The sequence below is a fragment of the Mytilus trossulus genome, chromosome 4, assembly GCF_036588685.1.
Source record: "Mytilus trossulus isolate FHL-02 chromosome 4, PNRI_Mtr1.1.1.hap1, whole genome shotgun sequence".
Taxonomy (NCBI): domain Eukaryota; kingdom Metazoa; phylum Mollusca; class Bivalvia; order Mytilida; family Mytilidae; genus Mytilus; species Mytilus trossulus.
Window position 1 is genome coordinate 46670705 of NC_086376.1, and position 16726 is coordinate 46687430.

General features: G+C 31.6%; 1 protein-coding gene across 5 annotated transcripts in view; it reads left to right on the forward strand.

The window, feature by feature from the left end:
• LOC134715394 (heterogeneous nuclear ribonucleoprotein K-like) overlaps positions 1-16515 on the forward strand; it is a 31751-nt gene extending 15236 nt beyond the window's left edge. For 2 of the 5 annotated variants that reach the window (XM_063577543.1, XM_063577546.1), the window contains 13 exons: positions 833-948; positions 1961-2017; positions 2980-3023; positions 3988-4060; positions 4380-4493; positions 5496-5624; positions 6628-6815; positions 7215-7397; positions 8353-8549; positions 10043-10173; positions 10493-10549; positions 12389-12558; positions 16137-16515. In XM_063577543.1, coding sequence (XP_063433613.1) covers positions 833-948; positions 1961-2017; positions 2980-3023; positions 3988-4060; positions 4380-4493; positions 5496-5624; positions 6628-6815; positions 7215-7397; positions 8353-8549; positions 10043-10173; positions 10493-10549; positions 12389-12558; positions 16137-16164 — 1487 coding nt within the window. In that variant the 3' untranslated portion in view covers positions 16165-16515. The remainder of the gene's footprint in view (positions 1-832; positions 949-1960; positions 2018-2979; positions 3024-3987; positions 4061-4379; positions 4494-5495; positions 5625-6627; positions 6816-7214; positions 7398-8352; positions 8550-10042; positions 10174-10492; positions 10550-12388; positions 12559-16136) is intronic. The other 3 variants (XM_063577545.1, XM_063577547.1, XM_063577544.1) reach the window with 3 other exon arrangements.
• Positions 16516-16726: the final 211 nt, after the last annotated feature.

The following is a 16726-nucleotide window of genomic DNA, read 5'->3' on the forward strand; positions in this document are numbered from 1 at the left end:
TTAATTGCATTCCTATTTTTTTTTAGTTTTGTATTTTGTTTTAAAAGTGTATGACCGTCTTTGTTTTAAAATTATGTTTTTTTTTTCTTTTTTCTTCCATTCCATTGAATTTTCCCATTCATTTTAACTAGTATGGACAAGCTTTCTGATGATTTGTATGAATGAGAGCAATTGTTATAAATAAATAATGGATATTTTTCAATTATTGAAATCCTTTTAAAGTGCAGGATTTGATGTGGAACAAACTTGGATAGATCAATAACTCAAATTGAATGAATTTAAAGATAACTAACTATAACTGCTCAAGGGAAAATGTAAGGAATTGATCATTTATTGGTTTATGAATATTTTAATTGGCTTTAACCATAAAAGACTATGATTGAGCTAATGACTGTTATTAATTATAGTTTTGTTTCTATCTTTATAGCCTTTTTGTTTCTATTTCATGGTAGTGATTTTTCCTGGCGAAGTTTTTTGGGTGATTTCATTCCTGATGCGTATCATTTAAAAAGTGTTTTAAGAACAACAATTGTTATTTGGTAAAATATTCTCAATATGTTTATAGAGAATTTTTATTTGCTTGTGGTTTCACAAAAAATGAGTGGTCAGTGTATCCCAAACTCGGTCTGACCAACAAATTGTCAGACAAAAACTCATTCAGACAGACGGGACTTTTAAGATTTTTTGGTTGAATATATAGTGGAAAAGTTCAAATTTCCTTGTCGGTCAGACAAACCCTCAAACAGTTTGGCACAGACTGAGTAGTTGTAAAAAGATTTTTGAATTGTTTTATTGAATTTGTTTGTTAAGTTGGCATTTTTTTAATTTGTAGGTTATGACGGAGGAATGAAGCGTGGACATGACGATGACTATGAAGACCATGGACAGAAAAGAAGGAGAGGAGGTGATGGACCAAGAGTAGAATTAAGATTTTTGCTCGCCAGTAAGGTAAAAATTTACCAACATATTTTTGATACAGGCTGGTAGCATGGATATTTTTTTTAAATTAGAAAAAAACAATAATTTTGAAGTATGAACAGTAGCTATAGGCAGCAAAATTATTTAAATTATGAAGTTTAAATTTATATTGTATTTAATATTCAAGTTTTTTTTATTTATTTTTTTTAATAAATTAAAATATGTTTTAAAATAATGGTTAAGTTCAGTATTTTTTTGTCTTAACACATTGGTAAACTGAAAAATGGATAGTGTCTGTATAATTGACACAAAACATATGTCACCATATTGTTTAGAATAGATTTATTGATATTTTGATAAAAGAGAGGATATTAATTCATTGTTTAGGGGTTAGACTAACAGATTGTGTAAACTTGTAATTTGTTAATAATCCTCTGGAGGATATTGAGGAATTTGCCTTCTGTGTATTTTAATCTCATTATTTATTGACACCTTATTTTAAAACTCTAAATTTAATCAATTTGTTCAAGAGTTGTCTAAACCTTTACCCATTGACACTATATAAGGTATGTGGATTTAAAGGAATTCTGTAAATCAAATATTGCATTTTGATATTTATGAAAAGACTGAAATTGCAGGTACATGTGATCAAGGAAACAAGGAAAAGGTCAAATTTGAAATATATATAAAATGGGCATTTTTCAGCTACTTAGTTGTATCAAAACAGGAAATCTGAAAATTGAGTCTCTTTTGTGTAAATGGAGAAAAAAAATATGTTTTTTCCAAAAATGTTAAATAAATTTCTTATAAAGGTGTTATCTCTCAGGTGACAATGAAACTTGAGACTTTTTGCTTTTGCAAATAATGGAAAATTGAAATCAATTTAGTGTATCATATCTAATGTTCCTTGTCAAATTTCATGCAGAACTTATTATGTAGTCAGTGATGAATTATAAATTTAATTGATCGGTATTAAAGGTATTAAAGACGAAGTATAGGCATTTAAATATTATCAATAACCAATATTTTGCTATAATTTCAGAATGCTGGTGCCATCATCGGAAAAGGTGGGAGTAACATCAAAAGATTAAGATCCGATGTAAGTTTAGATCAAAATATGAACAAAACTTGGTTTGTGGACATTCTATTTATTCTTTTATGACCTTCAGTTAATTTAATTCCCTTTAAGCCGGGAAAGACTGATGGTTTTAGAAGAATTTTCTATTTTAAAAAAAGTACCAAAAAATAAACAATAAAATGCTCCTCTTTTAAATACTTAACATGCTGAAAAAAATCAGTATGAATCAATTACATGCAATTTAATATTAAATACGGATTCTGTCAAAATAATAGTTTTTTGTATTCAATACATGTATAGATCTGAAAATTTTGTGAACACCAGCAGTATACATACCTTAAACATCACAATGAGATTTCTTGTTCCTGGTCTTTGACTTGGGTCTCATGGGATCCTCCTGGCCACAGGTCTGCCTACAAGACCAAAGAGAGGTCCAAAGCCATATGGGATCCTCAGGTCTTGCCAATCAGGACCCTTGAAGTTTCATTATATCATTGACATTTATAATATAGTTAATGTTGCATTATCAACTGTACACCAATGACTTGATATTTATAATGTGTATTATTTGTTAATTGTGAATTGTTAGTGAATCCTGTTGATTGAAAAAGATAATTCATACTTGGAAGATGATTTCCTCACAGTTTGAGTAAAGAAATTTAAATAATTTTATATTAATTTATCACCATGTTCCTTTAATACTAATTGTTTATTATATATATTATATATATGCCTTCTTTTATTCCACAGAGTTCTTAGTCCATTTAGAGCCAATGTCAATTCTTTTCGTAATTGTGAAAATTTGTATATTATTGATATTGTTTTTATGTTAAAACCATATTATAAAATATGTATCCGTTTTTCTCCTTTTTCTCCATATCTGGCCTTTCCCAAAATCCTCGTCCTGCCCGAAAATATTCGAATTCATCAATGGCCTTGATTGTCCACATCAACCCTGACCCATGGATTGTTGGTCTGTCCAGTACAAAGCCAGTGTCACAGTTCCCGATAGCACCAGTCCCGAACGGTATGAACCTCCATATATTTTAAGATTTGAAAACTTTGTTTTATTCATAACCCTAGCCATGGGGATATCTCATCCATCATCACTTATCATTTCATTGTATGACCCTGCTAAGATGGTGAATGTGCCAGGTTTTGAAAATTGGTCACAAATTTGATGTAGATAAACATCATTGCACTGTATGTGTGAGGTAGCAGTAGAGAATTAAATTGTTCTTGATTGTTTCAAGTGAGACTTCTCATTAATTATATAAGTAAATGTTTCTAATCAGCTGGTTTTAATTTTCTTTCAAGTTTTAAAATCAAAGGTTCTGTGATCTGATCATGACTTACTTAATATCAGTATAATATCTACACTAATAATAATAATTTGAAATCAGTTTAGATAAGTTTAATCATATGCAGAAAATAGCTTGCCATTTGTATGTTGAGAAGTTTCACTTGTAAAATAACAATCTGAGACACCTGGATCCACAGTCACCATTCGGGTCTCTAGCATTATACTATCTGCACTGAATCCTGTGGGTGTTATCATTTTCTTCTGTATAACTGCTTCATTAATTTATAGAAACATTTTGTCAGTAGGGTTTTACATGTTGTGTTCAAAGTAATAGTGGTTTCTTTCTGCTTCACTAATACACAAAAATAAATAAGAAATGCCATGCTTTCTTGAATGCCAGAATAATATGCTTCATCCTTACTGTCGCTGTGTAAAACAATTTTTAAAAGGTAAAAAAAAATCAGTCTTTATATGTTAAAGATGCTCACGCTTATATTCAGAATCCTGTGTTAATTGTTCAAAGACTTTTTGGATAAACTGCTTTAAATGCCAATTATTAAGGATAATTTACTATTTTATTTGAAAGAATGAAAGTTTTTGCTTGATTTAATTTGACTTTTATTTGACTTGTTTACAATTTGATCTGATTGTTCCTAATCTTATAATTTGGTGTTGTGACTTTTGACAGAGTGTTAACCATTGGAGCAGAGATTGCTACAGCATTAGAATGTGTATTAGATATTATTCCTAAACTGGAAGATGTAAGTACTCATATATAATGTTAACAACACATTTTATTGTTATCTTGGATACAAGTTATCAGATATACTTTTGAAAGGAGAAAAAAAAAGTATTACCAGTAGGTGTTGGTCCTTGCATGAAAAGAATTTTCTGATAGAAAATGGAGAAATAATTGATAATTTTTTATTTTTTTTCCTAATTACCAAATAGTTTGCTTGCAATTTAAAATAAAGAGCAGACAAAATGAACGCTTTTAATTAAAAGGGTAAATCACAACTATAAATTGATATTATATATTAATATGTACATATGTATTTGTAATGTATTTTAACATTTCAGTATAAGAACTACAAAGATGATAATTTTGATTGTGAACTTAGAATGCTGGTGCATCAAAGTCAGGCAGGATGTATTATAGGTAGAGCTGGTTTCAAAATTAAAGAACTACGAGAGGTGTGTACATGACTAAAATAAACACACTTTTCTCTAGCATAGCCTTTTCTGATTGGAAATTGGGATTGGAAAAATTTATGAATATCAATATGTCTTTAGTGTTCTTATTTTTATACGACCTCAAACATTTTTTGGGGGTTCTTATAATGGTAAGATGTCATTGTCAGAAGAAGAAGAAACATTTGGTTTCCAGACAATAACTTTAGTTTTAGTAAATGGATTTCTATTAAATTTACAAAACAGTTCAATACCACACGAGGATGGTTTGGAATGATTTCAGGGTTATAGTACCAACAGTTTAGGAATAATGGGCCAAAAACAAGCATTTTGAAGTTTCTGGACAAACTGTTGAGGTTTGACCTCTGCAGTTGTATCAGCCTGCACTTAGTAAAGCAATATATTAACAATTCTATAGGTATTTTACATGTATTTTTCATGTATTTTCCCATACAGCAAAAATAATGCAGAGTGAAAATTTAACTTTGTCATCAAATTGCTATAAAAAAATCTGACAGAAATAAAGTGTTTGTTAGTGTCAATTATAGCTTACAGCAAACTAAGGACTAACACAAATTTTCAGGTCCTGAAGTGTGACACACTAAATGAATGTTGGGTTAAACATGTTTCAAAGCAATCTGCCTTCCCCTTACCTCGAACAGAGTGTACAGCACACTTTAAAAATAAACCAAAAGTTACTTGGAAAGGGCATGACTTTTCAGATTCACACTAAGCAATAAAAAAAACTTTCAGGGAGACTTACATTATCTAAGAATACTCAGTTAATGAAAGAAATTTCTATGCTGATTTCAACTTATAAATATACCACGTTTTCCAAGACTAAAACTGAACAGATTGATATTTACTTAAAGATTATATTCTTGTGAAAACATAACAGTTGAATGTAATGGATCATGTTTTGATAAGTCACTGTTTTATTTCATTTATTTATTTTCATGATATTGCCATTAAACAAATGTATTTATTGCTCTCATTATTAAATAGAAAACTGGAGCTCAGATTAAAGTATATTCCCAGTGTTGTCCAGAATCAACAGAAAGAGTAGTGGCAATTGGAGGCAAACCAAAAATTGTTGTAGACTGTATAGATACAATCCATGAGTTACTCAAATCTGTAAGTATTTCAAATGAATATTATACATTCTTGTATAAGGTAGTGCCAAAGCAGATGTAATTAACATCGAAACTTCAGACAGGATATACTTATATTTAACAAATGGAATAGATTGATAATTGATGTTTTATAAGCAATCTGGTATATGCCAAAAAGACAACAATGCAACATTAAAAACCAAATTCCATATATCAATTGTTTGTCTAAAAAAAATACTTACAATTTGAATTATATTAGCATTTGACTTTAAAATATGGAAATAGTGCAAAACAAACCCAACTTTTTGATGATTAATTTTTTATGCCCTTGCTGTAGGGTAGGGTTTATTAAGGCTGACCATTGTCTATCTGTACGTATGCACGTCCAAAAATTTGTTTCTGTTCTCTAACATTAGTTTGCCTAAACCAAATGTTATGAAACTTAAACACAATGCTTGTTACCACAAAACAAAGATCAGTTTAAATTTTGGTGGTGGCACTATTACCCTTCTAAAGTAATGCCCTTTTACAAATGAAAACAGTTTCTTTTCTCTTACTGAAGTTTGCCTCAACTAAATGTTATTTAACTTATAAGTGATGCTTATTACCACAAATTCAGATCTATTTACAAATTTGGGTAGCGTCATTTTACAGTTTTGCTTTAATAACGTTATATGCAAGCAGGGGCATTATCTGTGTCCATGACATCTGTGTCCCATTAAATGTTCCACGTTTATATTTCAAATCATGGTGTAAAGACGCTTAAGTAAATTGATTTGGTTTGATATAACCGTCTTTAATTAACAGGGTTTCCCTAGAGAAAAATCCAAAGTACAAAAGTGCTTCAGGTTTCAGAAAATTGGTTCTCAATGAGCACACACAACATTCCAAAATATTTTTTGAACTATTGAGTGTCTTGATACTACCAAATCATGGATACTTTCCTTTCATAAATTATAATACTTTTAAAATCTGACTGATCAGTACAACAATATTAGAATTAATAAAAAATGTATATTTTGAAGGCCCCACCAAAAGGACCAAACCAGCCATATGACCCTATGTACTGGGATGAGTTTATGGTCAGTGACTATGGAGGATACACTGCTGCAGAAGGTGGCAGAGGAAAAGGTGGTCCAAGAGGAGCACCTCCTGGCCGCGGAATGGGCGGTCCAATGGGAGGCATGAGAGGTGGGAGGTATGAGAATAAAAGGCAGGTTTGAAATTAGTATAAGTTAAGATTGATGTTAAAAGATGTAATAAGGTAAGCGTTATCCACATTTTGGAATTTGCACAATTTTGATGAAGACATTTGAAAAGTATTTAAAGCATTGCATATCTCATAGCTGTTGTGAGGAAAGAACTGAAGACATTCTTAAAGATAATGTATAGTTGAAACACAAGGTATTAGCATTTTATTTAGAAAAGATAATAAGAAAAGGTTAATAAACATACCTAAAGGCTTGTCTGCAAAAGTGTCAAAAATCTATTATTAAATAGAAAAAGCAAGTGGTCAAAAATTTTCCCATAGATAATCTTTTGTAAGCTTTAGTATTGCAATAAAAGCTGCAGTAATGCTAAATTAGAATATTAATGGTTATTTTCTTTGCAGAGGTGGTGGAATGGGCCGCATGGAGATGGGTGGACGTGGAGGTGGTGGTGGAATGATGGGAGGTCGTGGTGGCCGTGGAGGTGGAATGGGAGGAGGTGGTATGGGCGGTGGAGGAGGAGGAATGAGAGGTGGTGGAATGGGAGGACCTGGAGGTCGAAGTGGCAACAGAGGTGGCGGAATGAGGTAAGATGTGATATCATTGTTAAAATTATGGTGTCAGATGTGTAGAAATGGATTTATATATTGTTATTTTGAAATATGTACAGAATGTTAAGATCTACCTACTTGTTATTTGTAATAAAATGAATCAATGCTTCTTATGTAAAAAACAGTAGCTTTGACCAGTTTAATGTTTTTGAACTGCGTTTTTCTGTACTGTTGTTGCAGACAAAATTTAAACCTTGGATATTTCCTTATCAGTTTTTTCTTAAATAAAAACGATTATGAAAAAATTATCACCTGTAATGTTATAAATCAAACTTTCTGGCTTATGTAACATTACTATCAACAATGCATCAAAATAAGAATTTGCAATGTGTGTTCTTGTGGTGTTTATACTTTTTGCTTTTTATGAAATTACTTGAACTGTAAAGATTAAGGATGACAAATGATGTTATTCCACTGCATGTGAATTTGATGGTGAAATCAACATTTGATAGGTTAAAACTATCACACGTGACTTTGATCAAAACTTCATATTCCCTCTGCAGATCGGGACCTTGTAGTATGATGATTTGCGCAGTTAATGTGCATACTGTTTTGAAGGTGGTTTTATTGAAATAGCTTTAGATAAGTCATTACCGTGTTTAAATATATTCAAGTGTTAAAATAAAAAGACTATTAATTTACGTTTGATCCGTACTGTTTATAGATGTTTTTGTCCTGTTTAGCTATTTAAACAAGCAGATAAGAAAGCAAACATAAAAATTCATATATTTTATTCAGTAAGTAAATGAAACATAGGCAGTGGAATAAAACATTCATTTCTCTTAGCTTCGAGAAATATGAAGATTTTTTTACTCGGCATAGCCCTTGTGAAATATGAATATTCTTTGGTGAACAAATCTTCGTATCTCCCTCAGGAATGGGAAATAAATGTATGCTATTGTAATCATTAGCTATGTTTTATCTTTTTCAGAGGAGGCAACATGGGCGGTAGCCGTGGAGGCATGGGAATGGGAGGCGGTGGAGGAGGAGGAATGGGCCAGATGGGTGGCGGCATGGGAGGTGGAATGGGAATGGGTATGGGTGGTGGTGGTGGTGGCGGCGGAGGAGGAGGAATGGGAGGTGGCAACATGGGCGGAGGAGGAGGAGGAATGGGAGGTGGTGGTGGTGGTAAGTAAATATATATTTATTTTATCCGATGCAATCATAGGTTTGAATTTGTTTTCAATTTAGACTTATATAAATAAACTCCTAAAAGTTTACAAAACAACACCAGTATTAAAAGAAAGGAGATATTAAATGTAGTTATCTTTTAATATTTCGGATAATAGATATCCTTCACCAGTATGATTATGATGTAAAATGAATCTTATTGTATTGGTTGCAATGAATTACATTGATTTCCCAGTTAAATAAAAACCGATAATTTCACATGTGAAATAAACGTGGTTATTTCACTCTCTGACGTTGATAAAGTCGGATCAAAACAAATTGCCAATGCGTAGGGAAAACATATAGTTCCTTACATTTTCTACATTAATTTCATAAAAAAAGCCATTTGCCAATGTAATGAAAAGAATAACTAATCGCCGTATTTGAATATAAAGAATAAGACAACGTGTGACGGAACGCCGCTATGGATTGAACTTGTGCTGCGCACTGGTTTAATCCATGCGTCGTTCGGTCACACGTTGTCTTATTTTTGATATTCAAATACGGCCATTAGTTATACTATAATTATTAATCTATTCAAGGTGACTGTAATATTTTTTCTGTCTCTTCAAAAAAACATAAAAAATGTGGTGCACACGCGCGTAGCAGAGGTTTTATAAACCAGATTTTTGTGACAAAAATGTCGGTTATTGATTTGGGGATGCTCAGTGGGCAGCAATCAAATGTTGTCCGTGCGTTGACTCGTGAACCGTTCAACCAAAGCTTTTAAAATTTTAATATGTTGTTACTGACAACTAAATGAAAGTCAAGTTCAATAATGGCGATTTTTACTTTTACCGTTCAGTAGTTATGGTTCTTGAAAGATCATAAAATGGCGTTTCCAGTCGTGTCTGCATTTACGCATGAACTGTTCTACCAAAGCTTCCCAAATTTTAATATGTTGTTACTGATGTCTAAATGGAGGTCAAGTTCAATAATGACGATTTTGACTTTTACCATTCAGGAGTTATGGTTCTTGAAAGATTGAAAAATGGTGTTTCCAGTCGTGTCCATGCATTTTCTCATGAACCATTCAACCAAAGCTTTTCAAATTCTAATATGTTGTTACTGATGACAAAATAGAGGTCAAGTTCAATCATGACGATTTTGACTTTGACCGTTCTGTTCGTAAAATGGTGTTTCCATTCATGTTGTTGCATTTACTCATGAACCATTCAATCTAAGCTTTTCAAATTTTAATATGTTGATCCTGATGATAAAATGGAGGTAAAATTTGATATTGACGATTTCACTTTCACCATTCATCAGTAATGGTTCTTGTGATATTGCCAGGACACAAATAAATATTAATAAATCCGGTTTGCTGTCGTTGTGACAGCCTCTTGTTAATAAGATAAGTTTGTAATTTATTTTTGAATGTATGAATAGTATTATTGTTACTTTTCCCCAATGTTAGTAACTGTTATCCTAATTTGTACTTAATTTTTCAGGATTTGGAGGTGATGGTTTTGGTGACAACTTTGGTGGTGGCTATGATGATGGATATGATGGTGGATACGGCGGTGGTGGTGGTGGCGGCGGCGGCGGTGGCATGAACCAAAACTTCGCTCAGGATAACACAGTAAGAAATGCCACAACTGTTATGGGATAACATTAAACACTGGATACAAAAATTAGATTGCTCGTTATCTGCTTTTGTCATTTTCAAATATTTCTTTCCTGTTTCAAATCTTGGTCTTATTTAACAAAACAGAAGTTAAACCACATGGAAATTATCACATAGATATTGCAAGTTAAATTGAAAACATATTGATTTATAATTTCTTTGAAAATTTATCAAGTTACAAAGATACAAAAAAGACTGTTCCCAATCATCTGATACATGAAGTAAAATATGAAACAGTTGGCATAAAATGAAAAAAAAACCTTGAATTTTGTAGGGTGATATGGGACAAATGTTCGGTGACAATTCACAGCAAGTTACCATCCCAAAAGATGTAAGTAGTTATATATGACTGTACTATAGGTTTTAAGAACAACACTTTATAGTTATTTCTATGTTGCTGAAATTATTGACAGCACTGTAGGAAGAATCGCTACAAATCTAGGAAATCTCACAAAAATGTTCATGAAATCTATCCACTCTTCATAACATGATAACTGTCAGACAATTTCTTAAGCCACCAAAAGTAATTTACCAATTTCATATGTTTTTATACGACGGCAAACATTTTTTAGGGTATGATGTTGTCTGCACCTTTGTCCGAAGACACATTTGGTTTCCAGACCTTAACTTGAGTTTACAGGCTATTATTTAAACTTGGAATTATTTTTAATTATGGAATTTGCATGATTTCTTGTGTTTCAGTGTATTTTGTATTGATAGTGTTGTGTGCAGCACAGTACATTCTATTGAAGATGTGCTCTCATTATTTTTGTAATAGAAAGTGGTGTGTGCGGCATAGAACATTAAAACACAAAAAATGATGCAAATTCAAATTCCATAATTAAAAATAATTCCAATTTTAAATAAAAGCCTGTTGTGTATGAATCTCTTTGTAATTTTAGTAATAAGGTTCAATACCACAAAAGGAAGGTTTGGATTGATTTTGGGGATGATTGTTCCAACTGTTTAGGAATTAGGGGCCCAAAAGGCATCCATATGTACACTGTTCTCATGAAATACCATCAGTAATTTATCAATCACACATGTAAATGTAAGCCTCAAATATATGTCCTGCCTATATCATAGAGGTCACATGTCTTTGTCCTGTCCTTTCTCAAAACTGTGTTAAGTCATTTGCTGATGAAAGAATTATTTAAATGTCATCTAGGAAATCGTTTTGTCACTAAAGTCGAAGCAACTTATATATACTCTTTAAGATTGGTTCTTTGTGTATTGAAGTGTTTTTATTTTGTTTTGTTAATGTCCATTGGATACTGAAGTCTTTTCTTTGTGATTTTTACAGTTCTCATATGAATTGTTGCTTAATTGGTCGTCTCAGTTAAGGGAAGGATTATGTACTTGTCATAAGTCAAGTCATAGTATTAAAATTCTATCTTATAAAAAAGACACTGATTTGAATAACAAAAGGACACATATTTGAGTGTAATGAGGTCATGGAAAATATATTGGAGGAAAGAATACAGATTTGACGTTGAACAGAGGCCCACAGTTTTGAGTGTCATTGGGTAATGGCACATGGACACTGATTAAAAGATTAACATTGACTTGAATACACATATATTATAAATATTAATAGTAAGGTGAATATAAAAAAAAAGATGTGGTATGATTGCCAATGAGACAACTGTCCACAAGAGAACAAAATGACACAGAAATTAACAACTATAGCTCACAAAGGGCTGTTCCTTTAAAACATGCATGGCACTCATGGAAGGCACTAAAAAAATGTGGTAACAACCTATCATGCCTATAGTGGCAAATTAAAATTGCTCTGACATTTTCAATATGCAAAAACATAGATGACAACAACATATAGTTCCTATTTGGAGGTGCCTTCCCGGAGTCTCATGAATGTTATATTAAAAGCCTGGAACCTCAAAACATTGAATATTGGTAAGTGAAGTGCTATCTGAATTTGAATTAATGCTACAGAATTTCACTGTATATATTATAATATGCTACCTGGGTATCCCATTGACATGTGGTGGTAGGTTTTCCCATTAAAGTGGTTTGTTTGTTTCTCCTGTCCAGGGGGCCTGCTACATTTTAATGAAATAGTCCTTATGGGGATGCTTCTCTGGGTTAAGTTTTGGGCTCTCTATCTTGTTATCCTACCATTAATGTAAAGATTTCCTCCCTATTTCCACAGCTGGCTGGAGCCATTATTGGGAAGGGTGGATCCCGTATCCAAGAAATTCGCAGGCAGTCACAAGCCCAGATTGTGATTGATGAACCCCTGATGGGTAGCAATGATCGTATAATCACCATTACAGGGACTCCAGAACAGATACAAAATGCCCAGTACTTACTACAGATGAGGTGAGTCTTTGCTACACAGGTATACTTGACTAGCACGGGATTACTTTAAGAGGGATAATAGTCCCTATGTTAGCTCTAGTGATCAGCAAAAGTCAATGTATTTAAAGTTAGAATTGAGGATTAAAATATAGCCAAAAATGATAAAGGATTTGTAATGCTAAGCTAACATAGTGTCTAGAATTATAATATTATTTTTGCCAAATGAACTGATGCTTAGTTTAGTAGGTAGTTACTACCATATATATATATACTGTATATTCAGAAATGGTTGCATGCATTTTTTATTTTTGAAGAATTTACAAAAGTGTGATATTAGAGATTTCACGTAAATCTGATTTATGATGTATTTCTGATATTTATCAGAATGCAAGTTCTTATTATTGTAATACACACCCAAACACATTTTTTTGCATTTATAAAATAAAATTAATATAAATACTTCACAATAATTTCTGAATTTACAGTGTATGATTTTTTTTTTATTATCCATTTTGACATTTCTCCTAGAGTTTTTGATTTTAATAAGGACAAATAAAGATATATGCATGGTTCCAGTTACCTGACTGACCCTAGAACTTTTTTTTTCATTTGACATATCTAAAAAAAAAAAAATTCTAACGATCAAATTTTGAGGATTGTGAATTTAAATAATTAGATTCCAAGATTGCTGTCATCTGAATTTCCATCAGCAGTATCTGTTATGTGTAAATGCAACAAATTCACAACAGAATGAAACAAAATTGACTAAAAAAGGAACATGGCTGTTTATTTATCAACCAAACACATGTAAAATGGCAAACTTTCAGTGTGGACATTTATAATTCTGGAATCAATTTCAGTTTACACACGATTTTTATCCAGATTCAAAATAAAATTAAAAAAAATAAAAAAAATGCCAACCTACCAACCCTTTTATTAAAAAGGATGTAACTTGAACCACACATATATTTTATTTGGCCTAAGGTACAACCAATATTAATTTAACCAGATACTGTAGATTCATTTATCTTTGTTAATTGAGGGAAACAAATTTTTTGTGGTTTTGCCATTGCGAATCCATGCCAATAGAAAATTTGTACTTGGTTGCAGGCTGCACCAATTCTTTTTCATCTATTAGTTGGGAAACTTAATATCAAAACATGTCCCTATGTGACTACATAAAATTTTTAATTTATGAAAATGTTCACTAGTCCTAATCAATATTTATTAGTTTGGGGCATCAGACTATTTATTGGCTTATGGTGCAGACTGGATCTAGATTTATATTCTCAATGTACCTATACCCGCAGTAAAACACTAAAATGTTGTATCCAACCAAGAATAATGAATCTACAGTAATTGCACTAATACTGACTTGATTGATCATTTTGATTTCAAATGGTATTTAAACTGGTGTCTGGATTTGTTCTTAGCAGTTTGTTACCTGTTAAAGTGAACATTTTTGCTGTTGGGCATCTGACAGGTGGATAAAATCATTAGTAAAATTAAGCAACCAACAATCAATCAATCAATCATCTAGTAAAATAAATTATATTTTTGGGCTCTCTATCTTGTTATCAGGTTTGCGATTAAAACAAGAATCTAAGAAATGCAATTAATAACAATTATCCTTCTCGCCCAGAATTAAGAAGAAAAAAAACATTTCTGGACAAGTTTGTCTAGTCTTCTATAAAAATAAAGAAGACCCGAGTTAAATTATAATTGTTTAATCCTACATAGAAACATTTTGTCATTTCTGATCTAAATGTTCTCAGTTAAATGTTAGTTAGGAGTTTGCTCTAAATAATTCACTTTAATTTTAACGATATTTTTGGCAATAACAAGATTTTGCTCAGTGTGATTTAAAGAAACAATATTTATTTATGTCGGAAAGGAAAGGAGGGTAGCGTTTTATAAGTTTCCTGATTTAGTTTACATATATAAGGATTAATTCATTACCATTTATTCTAATTATAAACACTCGAAAAGTGTTATTGTGCTTGATGTCCATTCCAAAGGAATTAAATTTAAAATTATTTAAATTTTGATGCCAATGGATTTAGTGTTAACAAAATAACTAAAAAAATATTCAAGTAAATGAGTTTAATACTAAGGCATGATATTACTAATTTGTTCGAAGAAGTGAAATATTTCACACAGTATACACATACAAGTCGAGATCATTTATGATTAATATCTTGTAATTGAATTAATCAAACATGCTGTTAGAAGTGAATAAGGTATTAACAACAAAGGGTGTCACATTATATGATTACAACCCACCTGTTCTCACCTTGTCCACCTGTTGGTCAGCAGCATGGTCAGGTATTGGTGAAGATATTGATTATGATCCTATGTATATAAGTTAATCCCTGTATTTTGTCATCAGTTGTAACTAGATAGGACAGGTGATTATCACTGATATAATTCTGCTTGAAGGATCATAATAACAAAGGATGTTGTCAATGATTTATATAGATACTTGTTCTAGTAGATCATTTTATAACATGTAAGTAAGGTGTTTCACAATTTTGTTAAAAGATGGTGTTTTAACTGAAGAAGTTCTGTTTAATTTATTGTCTAGTTATTCATACTTCTTTTTATGGCATTTATAGATTTTTGAAAAGTCATAATCTGGGATGACTATAAGATTTGCTGTTTTCAATTTTAATTAACTTCCATGCATGGATTAAAAGTATGATAATTAACATACTAAAGCTTGATTTTAAATGGTGACAGTTTAATACTAATTCTTATAGAGGTAGTTATATGCTTGTTATGTTTTGGGTTATGGTGATATATTATATAAATGACTAACCTTGGTGATGGATATGTAACAGAATGCTGGTGACAGCTTTTATCTTTCCTGGTCTGGAAGACTAGTGATTTTGTTGTTTTCTATTATATAACAATAAATCACTATCTCCCATGACTGGGTCTGCATCTAACAGCTTGCTACTAACCACTGAGATCTACCTGCATGATTTACATCTGGCATGATAGCTTAATTACAGCATGATAGCTTCAAGATAGTTCCATAGGCTGATGGCTCTGCACGTCTTATAATCAGAGAGGCCACTAGAGATCGTATGCCAAGGCATATAAATAGGCATCTAGAAGGTTTGCATGATGAAGAATTAATAACTGGCTTCTAGATCAACAGTTTGCATGACAAAGACAGGAACTTAAGCTTCACAACTATTGCACATTAATTATGCCAAAAATTGAGAAAATTAGCTTCTAGATAGTCTGCTTGCAAGAGACTTTTTGATTGGTGGTACAACAGTCTGTTGAAATAGTTATAAAAGTTTTTTAAAAATCCAAGTAAGATGTGAGTGATGTTCTTTAAGGGAAAAAATGTGATTTGTTGTTGTTGTATTGTTTTGGAAAGGTAAGTGGTATATTAATCATTTTGACAATAGCATTCCTTGATATTATATTCTTCAAGCATTCCATTTACTGTAATGATTAACCTTCTTGCACTTGTTGTTTAAAATGGAGGCCATATGAAGTTTCTGGTAAAGATTTGTAGTGGGTAACATGAATGTTTCAACACATTGTTTATAACACAACAAGATAATATTTTTGTTCTTTTTCAGTGTAAAAGAATTCTCAGGACAATACTGAAGAATACTGGTGTTGATTTGTTTAGATGTAGACATTTTGTACAGAATTGTTTTTTATTGTCATAATTCATTATTGTTTTCGTCATCATGTATTGTTATGGACCACAATGAACTAGATCAAATATCGCATCACCATTGACATTTTATAGTATACATTGTCTGACATAACACTGGGAGGACTGATGATCTTTAAAAAGGTGAAGATTTCATTTCAATAATGTATTAACATGAAATCATAAATATTTTAATTTTTTTTTTTACATTTTATCATTGCTGCAGATCATGGACCATTTTAATTAGTCATTGTTGTAAAGCAACACATCATGAATACATTAAAAAGAATAACCCTTAACATTGTTTGTTTTTTTTCATTTACACAACACTAGTGGAGACCACATCAACCAGACCCTATCAAATAACATTGTTAACCAAGAACAGGTTTACAATAGCTGACTTGTCCCTAAAATATAAAGGTCTCATTTATGATATGTCTGGCAACAAGTAGGAAATGAGATGACATACACTATCTGTAAATATCAGGAAGACCTGCCTGCTTCATATCT